The sequence below is a fragment of the Protopterus annectens genome, chromosome 1.part0 (assembly GCF_019279795.1).
Source record: "Protopterus annectens isolate FY-2018-M chromosome 1.part0, PAN1.0, whole genome shotgun sequence".
Classification (NCBI taxonomy): Eukaryota; Metazoa; Chordata; order Ceratodontiformes; family Protopteridae; genus Protopterus; species Protopterus annectens.
Genome location: NC_056725.1, coordinates 935,516,357 through 935,537,590, shown reverse-complemented (window position 1 = coordinate 935,537,590; position 21,234 = coordinate 935,516,357). Strand labels below are relative to the sequence as shown.

The window sequence follows — 21,234 nt, the reverse complement described above, 5'->3', positions numbered from 1 at the left end:
GGACAGTGGTTATTTAAGCACTTGTGCCCTTTTTTCCACACTCATGAATCTTAGAAGCATCTAAATTCATGGGAGTAGGCTGTTAGAATACTTGTAATCCACAACATGCACATTAATTTATGAATTGAAACATTTTGCTTGCTTTGGTGCTGCATTGCCGAACTTTTCTTCTGTGATTGCCAATGATGGTTATTAATTTATAATGAAAACAAATCTCTCCTGTCCTCTCCTTGCACACTGCATAGGCTGTGGCACAGAGACGTTTGACACAAGTCCTAAAATTATTTTAATTTCACCTACGCTATGTTGTGTACAGATCAGATAGTTTTCCTGCCTGCTGTCAGTAATGTAGCAGTGTTCACAGATGGGTAGCATCAGTGCATGGTAATGCATCAGATAGCACATTCAGACTCAGAAAACTGTATTTTAAGGGGCCATTACAAATTTCAAGGTACTGTGATATTTAAGTGCAAATTTCTATTGGCAAGTATTTGAGCATCGGAAAGGTGCAACTGTAACTTGCTGTTTCTTTGTTTTGTTCAAAGTAATGGGCTGTCTCCCTGGAGTCCACTAGAAATAGGGCTGCCTAGCTGGACATAAATGGAAAACAAATACATTATTTCATTGTTATTATCATCATCAATGCTGCTTTAATTTTATGCAAGGATTACAGAGAAAGGGTCACATGTTTTACTCTTGGTGTGCCCAGGTACTATATTTGTTTCTGTTGAGCTGTGTTCATCTCGACAGATTGACACTTAATGCATTATTACTTACATTCAAGGAATACATTTCCTTCTGCAATCTTAGAGCTCTGTTTTGGTCCTTATATTAAACTTAAAAACATTGCAGTAATAGAAATACACTATTACCAAGTCAGTTTAAGCCTTCCTTACCAGCTAATCAGTAACTGTGCCTCTTTTAAGAAGCTATACTACAACTCTGTACATACTTGACATTTTTTTATTATGTGATATTTTGTTTACCATAATTAATATAATAATAATATACCATAGTTAATATAATCTGTTTTTTCCCTTCACCCGATGTCCTTGCAATTTTCTTATCTTGGTATTGGATGTGAAGGTTCTAGTCTGTGCTCTTACATCATCGGTGCATTGGCTTTAAACATTTCTGTCTTTCAACGTAGTTAGTTTTTGGTTAACTTTTAGTGCACAGGTACGACTGGCATTTTATACAGTGCATATAAAATGATGTCCTTTACTCGTGTATAAGGAAGACTGACAATCCCATCAGTGCTTCTTTGCGGGGAATTCATTCTTGGAAAACTGTAGAGAACATATCAGAGCACAGAATATATGTGCATTCCTATCTCAGTAGATTCCCACACAAGACCTTTGGTGGTGGTATATGCAGGAACTTATGAAGTCAGTCCTTTTGCTATTTGTGGATAGGATTTTTTCAGGTACTTGTGGGATTCACCCATATGTTATGTTTTATTGCTGCAGTGACTTATCCTCAAAGATGTGCTGTAAGATAAACGCATTAACTAATGAAAAGAACTTTTTGTAAGTTTAAGGTAAAATATTTTAACCTTGCTTACAAACATATTTTACAACACATTTACTACTGAGACCTTTTCAAGTTTATTTTGTCTGGCTGATATTTCATCCCCTTTGAGAATCCACCAGCAAGTGTGCTTGTGGTTGACAAGTGGCCTGTAAAGATTTGACTTTTGTACTTGTCGCCTACTTTTTGGAACCAAATTATAAACATGTCTGTCAGCACTGTCTGCAGTGCAACTCCTTTACTGTGGGTGTCTGATTATATTGGCATTCCACTGAGAAGACCAGAACATCGGGTACACAGGTGTTTCCATTCTTTCCATATTTTGTTTTTAATTTGAAATTCATGGAAGCTGTTTTAAAGAGTTAGTTCCTACTGCCAGTACAATTGAAGTTTTGTACAGCTGTACAAAAATAGTTACCGTAAAGTAAAATTGACTTTCAAATGAACCCAGAAGTGAGACAGGGTGTTGCTGTTTATAATGAAGGACCGGCTTTGCTCTGTCTTGCATAAGGTAATAGCTAACGAATGCATTTCACTTCTTACCCTGTCACATAGCTAATCCACCTATCACCCATCCATCCTCAATCCCTTTTTTCCATTTTGCACATGACCGGGGTGTCACTTCAACAGTGACAATCATCTTGAGCTAAGGTTTACACTGCCGGGTGGCTAGCCGTGCTGCGGTAGTTCATCTGTACCACTCACTCACATGCACACTCACACTTACAGCCAATTTAGAGTGTCCAGTCCACCTACTGCATGTCTTTAGAATGTGGGAGGAAACTGGAGCACCTGGAGGAAACCCACACGACTGCAGGGAGGCCATGCAGACTCCGCACAGAAGGCACACCAGCTGAGAATCAAACCGGAGAACCTGTTGCTGTGAGGTGACATTGCTAACCGCTGCACCACAGTGGCCACCAAATGTCTTGTAAATATGTGAGGTGTAAGCACAGGTATAATTGTTTATGTGCAGCTGATGTCTGTACTTACACATGGTCCCTTGCCATTCTGTTAAGACATTCTGATCTTCAGGGAGAATTGCATATTGTAGGCCGGTCTGAAAATAATAGTGGCAGTAAATCTGTAGGTAGTAATGAGCTTGTGCTACACAAAATAATGAGGCATGCTTTTATCATTTTAGTTCAGTAGTGGTCAGGTGTATAAGTGGATTCACTATACAATCTCGAAATACTGAAATGTCGAATTTCAGTATTTCGAGACTGAATAGTCAAAAAACCACATACACGAAAACCCACAATCACGAACACTACAATCGCAACCATTCACACACACAAACCAGGACATAATCACACACACACACACACACACACACACACACATGCACCTACCTAACTAAACAAACATAACACACACAAACACACTTATCCTACCTATAAGCAGAGGTGCAAGCCCCCTGCACCCCCCACACCCCCTACTTGTATATTCTAACTCTGAGGTCGCACTAAACACACAAACACAAAAAATACCACCGCACACACTCACACACACTAAAATCCCTACCCATTATCCTCAAACACACAACACTTACCTGAAACCCCAGATAAATCCACAAACTGCACCACACATCACGATAGCAGTGGATTCGGCATAGTGTAGTTTCGGTTAACTGTACTTTCCACTATTCGGTCTCGACGTACTGAGTTTTGACATTTCAGTACATCAAGATTGTCTAGTGTATCCGTATAAGTGCATAACAAGCAGTAAATAGTTGCTCCCGGAGACCACGTGCTTTACAGTCCTATGTTAGAGCTGTATCCAATCAGAAATGTCTACTTTTGTAGGATGTGGTGGGGAACCAAGGAGCATTACAGTTAAATTGTCTTCCATATCTCTTTTCATGGAGGAGCACTGCATGTATGTGAGAGAAGCAAGTTATAATATATTACTATGGCTATTATTTCTTTTACTAAACCACAATCTACCAAACAGATTAATGGTTATATTCTTGTAGCACACTAAGATAATCCCAACATCCCCTTCCCTTTACTTTCTTTCTCTGATATCGCCTAGCTGGGTGATAGGTTAGTCCATTGAAATAATAGTGTCTCCAGTATGAATAAATTGTGTACAAACATCTTCTGTAAGTAACTCTGTCTTATAAACGTATTCCTATACTCACTAACTCTTAACTCTACTGGAATTATAGTCCCTTTAAATATGCTTTTAACACTATGTCTTACAATATAACTGGTATTCATTAGAAATTGTTTTTGTTTATGTTCTTCTATTACCCTTCTATATTCTGTGCTTAATAGGCAAGTACAATAATGTCCATGTTTCCGTCAGTGATTGTTACAGATTTATGTACTTGTTTTGTGTTGTGATTCTGTTTAATTTATTATTTTATGTTTTTAGCTCTAGTGTCATGTGTTGTAACTCTGGAGCTTTTCTACCTGGACATTCGACCAATTACTTTCCCAGTAAATAAAAGCAAACAAAGTAAATATAATAAAAATAATCGAATATCTGAAGCAAACCCATTCAGAAAGTTGAGACTTGGGGAAGGAAACATATCAGTTGTGAAAACAAGGGACATCATATTTACTTGATTTCTGTCGAATGATCAGTATTATGGTCTGCAAGGGAGGAATAATGTATATGTATGAGAGAAGCAAGTTAAAAGCCGTTTCTGTGATTACTGTTTCCTTTAGTTCTGAAGTCAACGGCTCATTCTTCTAGCTTTCTAGAGGCAAAGAATATTTGTCTGCCAGTGTTTCTTCCACTTGGTTACAATTAGTCACGAGTGGTGCACCCATTAAGATAGTCACATGCAACTGATTATCAAACTGGCTTGTCAAGACAAGAGGCCCGATTCTAATAAAGTTGCTCAAGGTGTAAGAGACTTGCTCTAGCGTAGTCCTGCGTTATAACTGGGCCTTACACCAGAGTTAGTCACTTAGACTGAGAGCAAGTCTTTTGGAGTCTGGCTCAATATATATGTGTAAGAGTTGTGAAACACAGTCAAGGACTGGCTGTGTTCCTAGTCAGAAGGTTGGTATTTTTTGTGAGTGAGGGGCTGTCTTTGTGAAATTAACTGATTATTTATTTGGCTTTTCAGGGGATGTTTTTCTTGTGTGTGTGAATCAAGCTAAAATACATTTCTGTGACTTAGACTTCACATTCAAACATAAAAGATGTATACTCTTATACTCTCTTAGAGAGTCTCCAAACAAACTTTGTCAGGAGCAATGTGTATGTGAAAGAACGAAGTTGTATATTGCTGTGAGCTGAAGTTTTATTGATCTCATACTAATGTCCAAGATTTGTCCACTCAAAGTGGTCATTTTGGTGGATGGAAAAAGTGTGTGTGTTTTTAAAAGCAACAGATTGCAAGTCTGTGGGAGTATTTGTATGTGGGTGTTGGTAGAGAACCTCAGTGTGAAAATATTTTCATCACGGCTTTTATCTTTGAACATTTTATGACTTCCTGGACAGTGGATGTGTACTTTAGGAATAGGACATTGTACCAGATCAGTTTGTGTACAAAAGGAGCTGAAAGTAGCGTGTTTATGGTATTTTGTGGACAAAGTGAAGATACATCCCACATTTTAGATTTCAGAATCATTGCTTTATTTCACAGCATATGTCTTTCACGTTCAGTTCACAACAAACTTAATTTTTCTTTTCTCACATGGACAAATGCTGTTGTGCTTTGTAAAATTTAAGAACAAATAGCATAATTAATTTATTCCCAAAGGTAATGTTTTCAGTTATTTTAGATGTTCAGACAGAGTAATGAAAACTTTAATAGGAGCTGTGAGCTGGTTTTCAGAAGTTCAGCTCGCAGCAAGTTGTTGCATTACTGCTGCAGCTCAAGTCGTAAAGTTTGTAAAATTTATATCTCAGTGGCTGTATTCATTGTCCCAAACATTTTAGTGGAAAGTATTAATGTTTTAGAGTTGTAAGTGTGTATTAATAAACACTACCACTTGGCCTAGATAGCCATTAGACTGTTCCAGGTTACCAAAATGTGTTGTATTTGGTTTCTGTAAAGTCTTTGTGACTTTTTCGGGTTAAAAATGCAGTACAGACCTGTGACTTACTCGTACTGGGTTGTCATTTCAACAGTAGTAAAATTAAAATAAAATAAATCACATACATTTCTGCAGAAATTGGAACATTTATATCTTGTTTTAACTTTATTAACGTGGTTAATGCCTAAGTACTGGAACATTAGAAGAATGACAGAAAATGTCACCGTTAGTAAAATACTTTTATTGCATTATTAGAACTGTACAATAGGATTTTCAGTGACTGCTAGATCAAGCAGATGAATTTTTGAAGCAGTGTGATGTAGAATACTCCCAAAAAGACCAGGCTTAGAATCCAAAGGCACAGAATTTGATGAGCAAAATAAAGGAATACAGATGTTTGCAGGAATTGCCAAAGAACTAACAATTCATGGCTGGCAGATCATAATGTACAGTGTTTGCATTGAGGAGCAGTAAGATAGAAACAGACCCAGGTCATCTAGGAACTGATAAACCAATGCAAAGACTTTGAACACCAAGTGAAATTGGATAGGTAACTGTGCATTCTCCACAGCATGGGAGTAGTGTGATTGTTGTAATGACTTGTACCAGTAAATAATTTGGTATAGTGGCTTTTCAACAGGTTTTTCAACTCCCATCTGCTTCTGAAATCCACCTTGCTTGTGCCAGCAGCAGTAGGGTTACTAACAGATTTTTTTTATCCCTACACGTCTGTGAAAGTATGTTGAGCATGCTGCCAAGAAAGTAGTTCAGTCATAGCATCAGCCATTGATGGAATTGAGCTAGGAAGCAAAGGAGGCCAACACTAATGTAGTGATTTAGATGCTACTCATATTCTTGCTTTTAAAGTTATGGTTTCCTACAATGCACACGTCAAAGATCATGTCTGTTCAAGTGTGCTGCAGAGTTGTAGTTATCTCCGTGGTTATGTAATTCTGTAAAATGGAAGAAGTAAAATGGGCACCATGAAAATTAATGTCCATCTTTAATTCTGGATAATGTTGCCGCAGATCAGTAAGCCTGGAAAGAAGTGTGATCCATTTATCTCGTTTTTATTTACTGCATTGCCAAACTCCGAGTGCTGTACCACCGTTGTCATGGCAGGATTTATATTTGTAATGCTTGTGATTAGGCTCTTCGATGGTTCCGATCCATGAAGTGTTATGCAGCAACGGAAGGATCCGGGATATCTTGTGACTGCCCATTTCCATATAAATGGGAAGTTGGGTGTGCTGAAACTGGTGGTTGCTACTGCTGAAAGCTGGAGGACAGCCCGAAGAATGTCAGAAAAATACACGTAGTTTGCTGACATTTCTTTTGTGTGCATGAAAGCACGTACATGCCATCACCCTTAATTTGGTAGCGATCCCTTAGTACTGACACTAAACATCCTACTTAGAGATGTGCAAAGGAAGTTTTGACAGAAATGCTGCTTGTCATTCATCTTTACCTGTGTCTTACTTTTGTGTACTGACTTGTTAATCTGGAGTGTTTGAAGACTCTGGCATAGGGGATATATGTAACAATGTAAGCAGATGGCAGTAATGTAGATGGCCGTTTGTTGCAAGTCCTGGAAGACCTTCAATGAGGACATTTGGATTATATTGTGGGAAACACACAGATGTGAAGTGCCTTTTTTTCTACAGAATGTGATAAACTAAGTTGAGTTGTAATATATAACTTTTTGGTATAGTAAATTTACATCCCTCCAGGCCTTAAGTACTGCTGATATTAGTTTCTGCAAGATCTTCTAAATGTGGAGTCTTATTACTGCTAATGTTGCTTTCCCACATTTCTTTGTAGCAGTTATTTATACTAATTTCTGTAAATTTGCAGCAAACTTGCAAAGAAGCGGAAGGATGCCATAGGTACCACCCGGCAGGAGATGACGCATATGGTAAATGCAATGGACAGGAGTTATGCTGACCAAAGCACAATTCATGCAGAAGACCCTCTTTCTATGACCTTTATGGACTCCCACAACTATAGCCCTAGGTGTAAGTATAGGTTGCATTTATGGCTGTTGGCATATGCATGTGTGTATTCTATATTTATACAGGGCTTCATTTGATGTTACTGTGGGTATGTCACTGCATTCTTAGCTATGTAGTTACTTGCCTAAATATTTTTCAGCATTCTAGAGTATGTTCTTTGATATCTGTGGCTTCAGAATGGATTATGAAGTTTGGCATGTATTTATGTGCTAAGACTGTATGGAAATTATTTCATTAACATCTTTGCAGTGGTGCCATGCAGAGAGACACTGAGGGTAACTAATGAAAGTGCAGAAATGGAGATGATTGCGACAGAGGGGGGAGACAGACTCCTTGTAGTCTGCTGTGCTGAGTGTATGCTAACTGGTGTCATAAGCTGTGGAAAGGTTTGAGGCCCAAATGTGGGGTGGTTATCAGCTGAGCCATAGTGCACCCCAGAAAAGCAAGAGTTTGATAGCACCCCATATAGCATCATACCCTACCTTGTTTCTTTGGGTGCAGTTAACACTAAGAAATCCAATTTTCAGCTGATTATGTTGTCTATCCTGTACTTTTAAGGGTAGTACCTCTTTACAGTATAACAGAGCTCACATACACTTAAGACAGACTTTATCCTAAAGTGCTTCAGCAGTCTTTATGAATGTAAACCAGAACCGCTGATATTTAAAGGTAGAAGAGGTCATTTTGTAAGTAAGGGTACAGTGGGGTTTTGCATTTTAAGCTGTTTTTTCATAGCAAAATACTACAAATAATTTAAACTGATTTTATTAAAGAAAAAGACTTGAATCTTTAAGGGGGTGGCTGTTTACATTGATCATGCTTTTTGTATGTTTAGAGAGCATAAGCAGTTTAATATATTTCAAAATATGGAAATGTTATGCATTCAGAAGCCCACTTCTAGGTCACAGTGGTCTGCAGTCAGACACTGTTTTAAGTGCTCTAATTCTTAAGGTATAGCAATGCTGAATAGAATTGCCTTCATTATTTAGGAAAAGTATACACTTTACACAGGTTAGACCAGTATGGATTTCAGTCTGGTTTTCAGTTCAGCATCTGTAATTATGAATGCATGTCATTGTTTTCCCTTTGCAATCTGTTAAATTTGATTGATTCTGCCAAAAATGAGCTGGGCGAGAAAACACTGGAAGTTTTATATCCACCTAAATTCTGACCTTACATGCATTTAGTACATCTAGGTGTTCCTTATCAGCCTACCTAATTTACACAGTACTTGATATCTTAAATTTCCTACTGCCTCTCTCTGCTCCATTCCCCATCAAAATATATGTTTTGATATGGCAGACTTTTTTGCTAAGGAGGAGCACTTTTTGCTGTTCTGTGTTTGGGGATAGTCAAACCCACTCCCGTTGCTCCTTATCCGCCTTTTGTTCTCTGTAGTAGATGAGTGTGTGAACATGGTAGACTGTCACTCTGACAGATATCATGGTAGACTGTCACTCTGACAGATATCATAGTTTTTTTTCCCATTAACCATGTTCGTTCCTATGCCCTACCAGTGTATGCCTGTAGTCAATTGAGATGAGCGTTCAGTGGACCATTGGGAGTGAAGGCATATCACCTTCTGCTGATGGCATAACTCCTTATGAAGCAGTATTTCTGTTGTTGGGAGATGGATTTCTTTGCTGAGTCTGGGTGTTCTCACTGTATCGGTGTATGTTTTTACCCAATACTGTTTCTTCCCACATCCCAAAGACAAGCCAAAGATGAATTTTTCATTAATCAAATTGCCTGTAGATTTCTGTACCATGTGTGTGTGTTAATGCACATCACATATCCGTCAAGAGACTGTTATCGTGTCACAGATTAATTTCTCTGCCTTGCACCTTTGTGTGTCAGGATAGGTTCAGACTCGGAACTGGATAAAATGGGTATTGCATAGTGAATTAATCTGAACCACAATGTTGTCTGACAGGGCAGCGTAGAGGAGTAAGGCTGTAATTTGCTGACGGGATTCATCTTGTAGTCCAGGGGTTGATTCGTTTAGTCTCATTTTGCCTTTTGTTTAACTAGGGAGTACCTCCATATCACCCCTGGAAAGAAAATCTATGCCTATTGGGTTTACCCATGTAACAAATCAGGAAAATAAAGAAATGAATGTATAAATAGATAATTCTACCATCAACCCTGTATTGGATTTACCCGTTTAACAAGTGAATAAAAAAAAAAAGAAATGAGTATGCAAACAAATAAAAGAAATTGTAGGACTGTCAGCAAAACAGGGTTTTCTTCGATTCTTATTTTTTTATGAGCTTTGTTCTTACAGTTTGCTGATGCTGTTGTGGTATCATATTTCAACTCATATGAGTGCTGATATGAATTTTAGGACTCTAGTTCTATTTGTCAAAGAGGCAAAACTGCTCAGAGAGAGTGGAGGGGGAGAAGAGAGTACATTTAGTTTGTCTTCAGGCTTTTTTACAACTTAAGTCATTTTGAACATTTAAAAAGAAGGTGTACAAAATGAGTATGTTTCTCGTTTGACTGTGATAGAGATCCATTTGCTGAATGTATAAATGTACTGAATTATGGCCTGCCACAAGTCATTAACTCCATGTATTAATCCTTTTTGGTCATGAACTCCTCTTTGAGGGTAGTACATGAAGCTCATAAAGTTCATTCATTGAAAGGGAGATCATGAGGAAGCAGTTGTAGACATTTTGTTTTAATTTTATTAAAGATTAGTTTTGTGTTTATATATACATTTTCTTTAGATGCATTTTGTCACATTTTCCTTCATTATCTGTCATTTATCTTTAACTGTTTCCATGAAAGCCTGTCAAGTTCTCACTCCTAAATCACTTACAAGACTAAATGTATGTACCTCAGTTTTTTCCCTTCCTCTTTTCTCCTAACATTTTTAATATATGGCTAAGAAGTTTTTTCATGCCACTAAGACTCTACTTTCTTCATAGATGTACATAAAAGTGAGGGGAAAATGTAACAACGTTGGACAGCATGCACTGTGTCCTATTTATTAGGATTGTCACCTTTGGAAAAACCACAAATAGAAAAAGTCACACTCCAATGCCCCGCCCCTTCTTGGTATGTTAATGTGCACTGCTTGCGTTTCCTTTTTATTTATTTATTTATTTTTTTACTTGTTAACTGGGTAAGGCCACAAAACACAAATGCCCTTTCAGGGGTGCCACATGAGTATTGTCTGGTTTAGGGATTTGCTCAGAGTTGTCCAGTAGACAGACTGAGGTACAAGGAACCAAATGGTGTTCCCTGGACTGTGAATAAAGCAGCTCATTAACATCTCAGAGTGGTAAATCCTGTGCGCTAACTGCCAGACCTTAGTTACCCATCTTAGTCAACTTTGCAGAAATGGTACATGATGCATTTAGTGGAGTAATTAAGCAAACACGTGTATTCCATGTGTATGTTTGCAGAGGAGTAATGCAGGGAGCTGCTATTTCGTCAGTTGCCATTGGCCTACAGTGTGAATGAGTGGGTTATTTAGCCAAGCTGAGTCTGTCTTTGTTAGGGTGCTTCATGATTTATTAACAGAAATGGGTCAGTTTTATTAACAGAAATGGGTCAGTGTTAGTTTTCTGTTCTTGTCCTACTTTATCTTCCTTTAGGATTTGATATAGTTAACCAGCATATCCTTTCAGATTGTCTTTGGCCGTGTTCTTGGAGTTTTTGGTACTGCTGTGTACTGCTTTATCTCCTCCTTTTAGCACATGCCCTGCAGTTGATGTCGACCAGATTCATCTGCTTAACCTTTGGCAGTCTCACATTTTTCCTTCTTGGATCTGTTGCTCACTACATGTATAAGTTGTTTAGGAAAGCTGTGTGAGCAGGGCTTCAGCATCACTGCTTTGCATAAGTGTGAAGCATTATTTCTCCTGTTCTTGGGACCATACTTCTGCTGTGGATTGTCTTGGCTCTGACTTAAGAGGGAGTAATAATTATTTAAAGGTTAACTTTTTGAAGACAGTAGCCATTGCATTACACACACAGGTTATACATTTTGTTGAACCCTTTAACCCACTATTTTTGTGAATAAGGTAAGAAGTCTCTGTGTGACTTGGATAGCTGACCAACACTTATGGGTCATTTGTTAGCTATGGTAGACTCATCATGTTTTTATATGAGGGGCATGGTCAAAATTAAGCACCCTCTTCCCTTACCAAAGCCTGCAGTAGCTGTGTATGCCTTGCACTGTTCCCAGCTTAGTTATTGTAATTTCCTTTGTCTAAGACTGGATAACTTATAATTTGACTGCCACCAGCTGGAGCAGAGCCTCTCTTATTAATAGCAGGTGCTCCAGGTAACCTACACATTGCTGTTTTACTGTGAAGTGTACACTGGCTGTCATCTTGGTCCCATAGTGCCTTCGTAATTGTTCTATTAGGATACTTAAGCCCTGCAAGAGCTAGCTCCCCTTTTATTTAAACAAGTTCCTAGTTCCATGTAGTCTGGTTAAGACCCTGTTTTCTTCTTTTGGGTGACTGGAGGCCCCTAGGGCTTTGTGTGAAACTTTTGCGGCTTGCTGTTTTGCTTATCAGATGCTGCACCTCCAGAACATCCTTCCTCGTAGTTGGTAGAGTCACCATATTAGCCAGCTTTACGAAGTCCTTTCAGATACATTTATTTAATGTGATTTATGATCAGAAGTAATCACTAGTAGGTAAATAGCCTGTTTTCTTAAGGTACAGAAAGGGCAAGTTAGCTGTGAAGATGGCATTGGTAGACGTCCATCTTATACAGTTGACTTCCTAGCATTCAACTGGGAGGAACCTACTGAAGCAAGGAGAAGGAAGGTAGAACTCTGGAAGTTGGGTTAGCCATTAAGCTCTCTGCAGGCAGCAGTCCTGATTGTCATAACCACAAAGGTGAATGTACTTGAACATCGGAAGATGTTCTTTGTTGTCATTGTTGGAGTACTGGTTTTTGGGTCTTCCTGCCATGCAGAAGCCAGAAGCCAGCCCAGTATCTAGAGTCTTTGCATCATCCCTAGCTGATGCACATCCGAGGACTGATGCCTGGACATTCTGGTATAAGAAGGGCATCCATTGGTATCACCTTCAGTTCTTACTGGGTGTGGAGTCCGATGTCGTTCATTGTTTGTACAAAATGGTCGCAGTCTGTCGGATGGCTCTCTTTTTTTCAGAACTTCTCCTATCTAGCAGTCAAATAGGTACTCACTGGGATTTTCCTCTTATAATTTAATGTTTAAAAGATTAACAGTTGCTTAAAGTGTTTGAAGCAAATCCCTCATAAAGATTTTCACTCAGTGTCTGTTCTTTTGGGGCCACAGCACATCTCCAATTGTCTGTTTGTGCCAAATTCTGAGCAAAAACCCTTCAACACAGGGCCAAAGTGCTAGCCACTCACACTCATATGGAGTCCTCCGTTTCAGTTTCTTCCATGTCTTTGTAAACCCCAGCTTCTGCCAGCATCCATCCTAAAAAAATGCAGAGACAAAAAAATACAAGTGAAAAGACTCTAAAGATATTGCTAAAGCTTTGGCCCATGCTACTAAGCTGACCGGCAATTCACTTTGCTACAGTTCTGCCATAGGGTTTGTTTAAGGACCTACAAGAGCTCATTGTTCCAAAAGTGCTGATTACTACCTTATTAGCCTTTTAAGTCAATGTGTCGCTTTGGATGCCATTGAAGCAGTGACCTGATCCTCCAGATGCACTTGCATCAAAGTTTTCAAGTTGGAGCACTTCCTTTAGACAAGGGAAGATTTTGCTAAAGCAGTTATTCAAGATGTGCTGGCTGACAACAAAGGATGAGGGTAAGTATCTGCTGTAGGCTTAACTATCCTGGGAAAAGGAGGAAGATAAATCTGACTCATCATTTGGGTGACCCCTAATGTGAGCACTAGGTGCTGCACCTATTGAGCATGAGCTTAGGAGAACATATTGTCATAATTGAATGTTCACATAGCCAAGTGTGTGTGTGGAGGTATGCTGCTTGCAGCAGGCAGCACTCATCAGAGCTTGGAGAGCCAGTGGGAGTGTGCGAGGGTGCTCCATTAGGGAAAGGATAGGACACACTCCAAGTCCAGCAAGCTGGCCCACTGTCTACTACACACCTGTCAGTGTTGGGAATTAAATGGGTTGATTGGGCTACTCACGCAGGAGCAAGTTAAACAAGGGCTCTTGTCTAGCTCTTTCTCAAAGGAGAAAATGAGCCATATGGCTGCAGCTAGAGGAGCTGGTCCTGCACAGGGAAAAAGCTGGGTGGAGTCTCCATTCAGCATTTGGATAAAGAGCTTAGCCTCTTGCTCATAGATTATGAATTGCCATGAAGCAAGAAATACGAGGGAATGTGTTAGGCTTGCGTGAGAAATATGCCACACTTCACTGGTGTCACTTTGTCATTCTAGTATAATCACACTGTATTCATTCCCAGTTTTTTTTTTTCTGTTGCACATTTTAAACACTATAATTTTGTTTTCCTGGTGTAGTGTTCTGGACAGCAGATTTTTCATTTTCAGTTTTTACTTTTCTTGGGATGTTCCTGTATTTTGTGATAATCCTACATTTTCAGTGCATGCTTCCTTGTGTAAAATCTTTTATGAAGTAACTTTAAAAATGGGAGTTTGTAAAGTTGTTTCAGTGGATTCACAGTTGGCCCGAGTACTTCTGAGCAAGTGACTTGCTTAGAGTCGCAGAAATTGACCCTAAAGGAATCAAATACTGGACTACAGTAAGAGGCTCAGAACATGTGTTATGCAAGGTAATTTAAGTGGGTTCCACTAAAAGTTATGGCCTGCTGAGTTAATAAGACATGAACAACATACATCTCAAGCTGTCAGTGCAAGAAATCTGGATAAAGACTAAAAAATAGGGACAGATTTTAAATATTGTACCTATAAACTTGGAAAGTTGCTAGAATGACAGATTTTACTTTATTATATATTTTCTGAGAGATATGAAGTCTGAAACTCCATCATCTGTCATTATTTAGTATTGTTTAGTGACTTAAATTCTCACAAATTTGCCAGAAAATCACACATTTTATTAGGAACAGACCAAAGATAAAAGGCGAAAATCTGGGCAGTTAAGAGAAATGATGAAAATATATGCTTGTCATGTGGTTGATGCTTAGAAGCAATGCCCATTTTCATCTGCAGAAAGTTTTTTTTGTTCTGCTTTATAATGATGAGTTATGTCCTTTATAGTGATTTAAGACAGCTGTGGTAAGAGAGTAGAATAAACAGCTTCATTTAAATGGTTATATATACTAATGGCAGAGTATAATTTCATGCTTTTATTTCAGTGTCATACCGACAGGGAAATAAAGTGTTTAAGGACTAATCTGTTTAGCAAATGTACATTCACATTTTCGGTAATTGTCGGTTAGCTACTACTTAGTTTCATCATTTTTTGGAATGAAATGCCTCCTATCCCTACTTTTGAAAGTTCACCCCTGAACCTTGGTGCTTTTGTGTCCCGCTGTGGGACTCAAGATCAAATATATGTGAGCTTGTCTGCTCCTTTTCACATTTGTCTTTGCTCATAGTCAAGGGAGAGTCTTTCATTTTATTCCTCTGTAACTGCTGGTCCGCTAAGCATGAGTGCATTAGGGATCTGCAAGATCTCATTACAACTTTTGTCTCTGCTTATGTTGATGGCCCCTTACTGCTACATCAAGTTTCTGTTAAGGAAAGAAAATCATTAAGTTTTTGCATTCCATACATATATTGTAACCATGTTATTTTGCATATATTTATCTGTTTTTATCATATATTTAATTGTCTTTTAATGCCCAAGTAGTGATTAGTTGTCCATCCTGCCGTCCGTTGAAAGTATGTTACTTGTAGGACCTCAGTTTTTTAATAAGGAGCCTTCTTTCCATGCCCATGTTAATGATTTTTCCCTTTAGTAATGAATACATGTAACATGTAATGCGTTGTAGAGGACAGTTGCTTTGTGAACCACTTGAAGGATTCCTGTCTTGATGAGCTTTGTTTTTCTGCAGTGCCCAATGACCCACTTGTGCCGACTGCTGTCTTAGGTGAGGCTTTAGTTTGTCATCATCTGTTCTAGCATGTCTTGTTGTGACTCCTTGCATGAATGGTAGCTGTACTGTCAAGTAGTGTGACGTCTCTGTAGAAGTTGCTTATGTATCAGTAGGTGTGGTTGGGGCTGTTATAGCATTATAAAAATGTGCAAGTTTTAAAAGCTTAAATCAGACCTGCATGCATATGTTTGGTATCCTCATTTTCCACTAAGAGGCGGTAAAACATGGAATTGGTTTCAGTTTCTGAACATGTTCTTGTTTCCCACAACCAATATAATATATAATGTCATCTCTGATTTGCACTGGAGCCATTCCATAGTGACTGTTGAAACCTGGCAAATATTTTGTTTCTTTAGTATTTGGAAATGCAGCCAGTGAAATAGTTCCTAAAGGTCATAGACCTTTCCATTTACATGTGGCTTCAAATGCATGTTAAACAAATAGAGGCAAGTCATTTATTTCCCCTGATTGTGGTGGTATAGAGTTTCATGCCAAAGGGAGAGAAAAACAGTAGAAACAAAGTACATTTTTTGTTAATAAACTGACATTCTGTTTATCTCATTTCTTTAAAGTAACATTGACTAATACTTGTTAATGGTAAGCATGGATCAGAATGTTGCTCATTTTACTAAAGGGAATTGAAACTGCTGGAAAATTCAACCCTGTTTTAAAACAAAAGCACGGTTTTCAGAAATGACCGTCTTGAAAAATTTTAGTCTTTTTCTTTCAGTTGTATTAATTCATCAGGGTAGAGTTTGTCTCTCTGTGTCATCCAGAGTAGCACATTTCACAATGACTGTTACCAAGTAATACATTTCCAGGTTTAGTAGGTTGTTTATTTGCATATATAACAGTTTTAACCATTTTATTACCTTATGGACATCCTTGCTAAGATTTGAACCTGGGATTCCAGTGTCTTTTCGTTGTTCAATTTTCAGGCTTCTGATCACATTGGTAATGAGAACATGGTTTTGACCGGCTGCATCTGTTATGCTTTGCAGTTTAGTAGTCTGTCTTGCTCGAATCCAGATTCCAGAGTCTGGTGTGTTACTTGCATCATATGTATATGTTAAATATTTATTACATTTTTTTGATATCTGTAAGTTTTAGTGACCACAGCAATTATTTAAATGATTTTTGTGCTAGTGTATAGAATCTGTACAAATGGTGCTTATAGAAGACGTATTGTGTATATATAGATATATATGTTTGTGGTGAAGTACACACTTTCATTCTTTTAACCCTAGGAATCAGTTAATGGACAACAACTTTAATTATTGTAAGCATCATTGTTTCCAAAATATACTTCTGAAAAGCATTTTCTCAGTCAGGTTTTTTCTTTGCGAGTCTTAGAGTAGGTTTTCCATATAACAAGAGTCTGTATTCACACACAAAAAGCACGGTCAACTTTATTTCTTCCTAAGAAAATGAACATACACATACAGAGAAACAAAATTAGGTTCCCATAAGATTTTATTTTAGTTGGGTATCATTATCCAGTCCCCAGTTTGTCCTTTTAGGTAGAGCCATTGCATTCATTGCACTATGGGAAATGATCTCCATGTTGTCATGGATTCTTTTTCATCATTTGGGTTTAACAGACAGTGATTTTGTATTCAAACACTCTCCACAGTTGCCAGCTCTCCACCTAGCTGATTGAAGTATTCCGTACACGTTTTCTTTGTCAGCATAGAGTACTGAGATGAAATTGAGGAACAGGAAAATAAACTGTGACTTTTCCTGGGTATCTGGTTTCTTTATTAAACATAATTTGTGAGGAGAGCTGTTAATCTGTTCTGGATTTTGGGTGTAGCTAGTGCATATGCATGTTTATGTATGTGCCGTTTTTGTGTTATGACACGGTGTTAATTTTGGCTGATAAGTTTTCATTTCAGTTTTTAAAGAAGGATCACAGGATATAATCACACTGAGATATTTTCATGTGTTTAGAAGGAAGAGCTTTTTAACCGCATAAGTTCTCATCAGTATAGTGTTGCACTTTACTGTGGTTATTTATGAGGAGTTTAAACTCTCTGTATTTATTCCTGCTGCAATTCTTGGAAAAGTGCCAATTACTGGTAAGTGTTCTGCCACAGACCGGTGAGTAATCTGCATTTCTGTGTGTGTGTGTGTGTGTGTGTGTGTGTGCACATGTGCACATGCTTAATTTGTAGACTTTAAAAGACCTCTCATTCTCTTATTCTCTTATACACCATGTCATCTGTAACCAAGTATCTGCTTAAATAAACAAAATACACTTTACATGTGCATGTCTTCCCTTCGTATCTTGTTTTATGTTTGAAAATGTATTCATATCCCATTTTTATTGCAGGCTGTTTATTCCTTTAAGGGTGTACAGTGACTGTTTTGGGTCCTTAGATGAGTGAGTTTCAAAACTGTATGGTGCTGAGCTGTTGCTTTGTTATGGTTCACTATAATTTACGGTAGGATCTTGTAATCTGTGGTGGTGGCAGTAGCAGTAGTACAAAAGTAATGCATTCTGTTCGTCACCTTTAGTGCAAAAAATCTGAACAAAGTCAAAAATAATGGCAGTTGGAGAGAGAGGCCCAACAAGGACAGATTTTAATTACTGCTGTTATGAACTTAGAAAGTTGCTAGAATAACAGATTTTTCTTTAGAATGCATTTTATTGAAAGGTGAGAAGTCTTAAACTAAAATGTCAGTCATTGACTTAAATCCTCAGTGATTTGCCAGACATCCCCAACTTTTATGAGAAGCACACCAAAATGTATTAGGAGAAAAATCTAGACATTCTGAAAAAATCTGGACAGTTCTAGGGGTATAATGCAGTGTTGCATAGGCTTTCACTGGTAATAGTAATGAAATTAACTCCTGCAGATGTATAATCATTATGTACAGTCATAATTTAAAACAATTTGCAGCATATGTCTGCCAACATTATTTTCTCTTGGTGAGAGAAGGAGTGCAGTTACATTATTTCCTGGAGACTGCTGATCATCAGAAAGCTTAATAACTGCTTTATATGTGACAGCTTGGAATCTGTGCTTATATTCTGATCCTGGTGAGAGTAGGAGCAGAGTGCATTGATTCCTGACTCTTTCTGGTTGGAGAGTGATTGTCTGTGCTTAATGTACCTGAATTGGTCTGGTTGCTATTCGAGGCATCTACCAGAAAAAGGCTACAAGCTTGCAGACATTTGCATCATCTGGGACAAGACTGTGGATCACCAAACAGGCCATGGTGTGCTGCTTCTCTTCTTGGGATTGGTGTTAACGTTTTGCTTATGGTGAGAGAAGAAGCAAAGGAGTATTGTATACCAACACTTGAAGCTGTGCTGAGACCAGCATTAGTAGCAGCCAGACAGTAGCCATTCATGTGACTCCCCTCTTTTCATCATTCTTGACAAGCTAATTCTTTATTTTTCAGTAAGTACTGCTTGATTTCTTTCTAACTTCAGAATGTCTGCCTAAATAAATCATCCTTAAATTTTTAGGGTCTATTTTAGTTTCCGCTCAAGTGTTTGGCAGTGTTCTGTACAGACTCAGACACCTTGAGTGACATTTTTCCTGTAAAAGGAATATATAAGGAAACCGTTCCAGTACTTGGTAATAATGACCATCCCTCCTGGCATGTCTAAAGGTCAGTTCCCTGTGCTTTCTCCTATTAACCTGGTGAACTTGGCCATTCTGAGGCAGTGTAGCAACTGCCCTATGTCCATAGACAACCCTGTCCTCTTAGCTCCCAACACTCAGACTTGTGAGAGGAGCACTTGTATATCCAAATTGAAAGCTATGCACTCTCAAGCCAAAACCAGAATAGCTGGTCAAGAGGAGAAGGTCAGCACCTGCACCGCACCACATGCAACACACAGCCCTCCAGAACACCGACCATCACAGCTGTCACATAAAAACACAAACCACACACCCACCTTTGCGGTGGCTCTCAATAGAAATCTACCCAAAACGGCAGAGACCTCCAAGGCAGAAACACACTCAACCACCACAACACAGCACAAACCACAAGACACATAGCTCACCTACACAGTGTGCCCCTCAACCTAAGCCCCTAAGGCAAAACAGCTTGCCCAATACACTAATCATAGGTGACTTGATAGTCAGGCACACTGATGTCCTACTCACTAGGTTGAATAAGGAGAAGATAACAGTTAGCTGTCTGTCAGGTGCCAGAATCCAACACCTAACACATGCACTCGGGTCACTCCACAACAAGTACAAGTATGACTCTGTTACTGTCTGTGTGGGTGTGAATGACCTGAGATGCACCTCCATGGACTACATAAAGAGAGACATGGAGGAGCTCTTGGATTATGTGGCCCTGGCAGGTATGACCCTAGTATTGAGCAGCATCCTACCGTCACCCAGAATGATACTGCAATACAAGCAGAAAGTGATTGACTTCAACAATTGGCTAAGTTTCTGGTGTCATTCTAAGGGGATCCAGTATCTGTCTGCTTGGGATGACATGATTGACAGACCTTGATGCTTTGCCAGAGATGGTCTGCATCTGTCATCCCTGGGTTTCCAGATACTGGCTAAGGCTCTTGCCACCCCTATAGTGCCTTTTTTAGGCGATGTTCCAAAGATCAAATTACCACCATAACGGCTATAAATAAGTGCAATCTGAGGGTCATGCTGCTCAATGCTGAAAGTCTAAATCTCAAAATGCACTTGCTCGAAGCACTCCTCAAAATGGAGACCATCGACATTTGTGCTGTAACAGAGACCTGGTTTAAAGCAGCAGAAGCCACCCCTGTGCAACCAGGCTATAACTCATTCCACACCTTTCAGCCCCAGAAGGTGGACCAAAGCTCCAAAGGCGGTGGTGTCTCCATATTCATAAAGGATATGCACACTTTCAGACTAGTAGCCCAGCATAACGCATCTGATGTACTTAAAGTACAACTAACATTGGGTAAGATGGCGATTCAGGTCATAGCCTGCTATAGGTCCCCAACCATGTCCTAAGACATTCACTTACACTTTCCTAAGCACCCTGGAAACTATTAGGGTCCAACCCAACACTCTCATACTAGGTGACTTCAACTATCCCTCCATCAACTGGGAAAACTACTTGTGCACCAATACACTGGCCCAACACTTCCTGGAATTCATCTGTTCCAGTGCCCTGGACCAGCTCTTTCCTACGCCCACTAGAGGAAGCAACATCCTTGACCTGGTTATTACTAACATGGGCAACCATTGCTCTACAACGATAGTTAATTCCTCCCCGGTTAGATCAGACCACAAACTAATCACCTTGAAAATCCACATCTCACCCCTGCAGAGGTAACCACCATGAAAAACTTCTCCAAAGCTGACTTTGGGCTCCTAAAAACAGAGGTGGCTAACTTCACGGCACCCATGTCAATGGAAAATAGATGCATGACTGCCGAATCATACACCACTGCACTGTACGAACACGTGCATAAATGCATTGAACTAGCCATACCCAACAGAACCAAGATGCTCTTCTCCAAAAAAATAAGTTAATCTGGTGGTCCCCTGCCATTAATAAACTCTTCAACAGAAGGAAGAAACTGTTGCAGGAAAAGATGAAGTCCCAAGACTGGAAAAACTCCTTTATTAGCCTCAACAAAAAGTTGATATCCCTCATCAAAACTTCTAAAGCTAGCTATGAAGGCAAAATTGCGGCAGACTCTTAAAAACAACCACAAAGCCTTCTATAGT

At 39.0% G+C, this 21,234-nt stretch overlaps 1 protein-coding gene across 17 annotated transcripts in view; it reads left to right on the top strand.

Moving 5' to 3' along the window:
• Positions 1–21,234, top strand: part of PTPRK (protein tyrosine phosphatase receptor type K) — a 3,469,591-nt gene that overhangs the window by 3,017,729 nt on the left and 430,628 nt on the right. For 12 of the 17 annotated variants that reach the window (XM_044064217.1, XM_044064183.1, XM_044064208.1 and 9 more), the window contains 3 exons: positions 7,383–7,543; positions 15,503–15,538; positions 17,611–17,622. In XM_044064217.1, coding sequence (XP_043920152.1) covers positions 7,383–7,543; positions 15,503–15,538; positions 17,611–17,622 — 209 coding nt within the window. The remainder of the gene's footprint in view (positions 1–7,382; positions 7,544–15,502; positions 15,539–17,610; positions 17,623–21,234) is intronic. The other 5 variants (XM_044064198.1, XM_044064262.1, XM_044064296.1 and 2 more) reach the window with 1 other exon arrangement.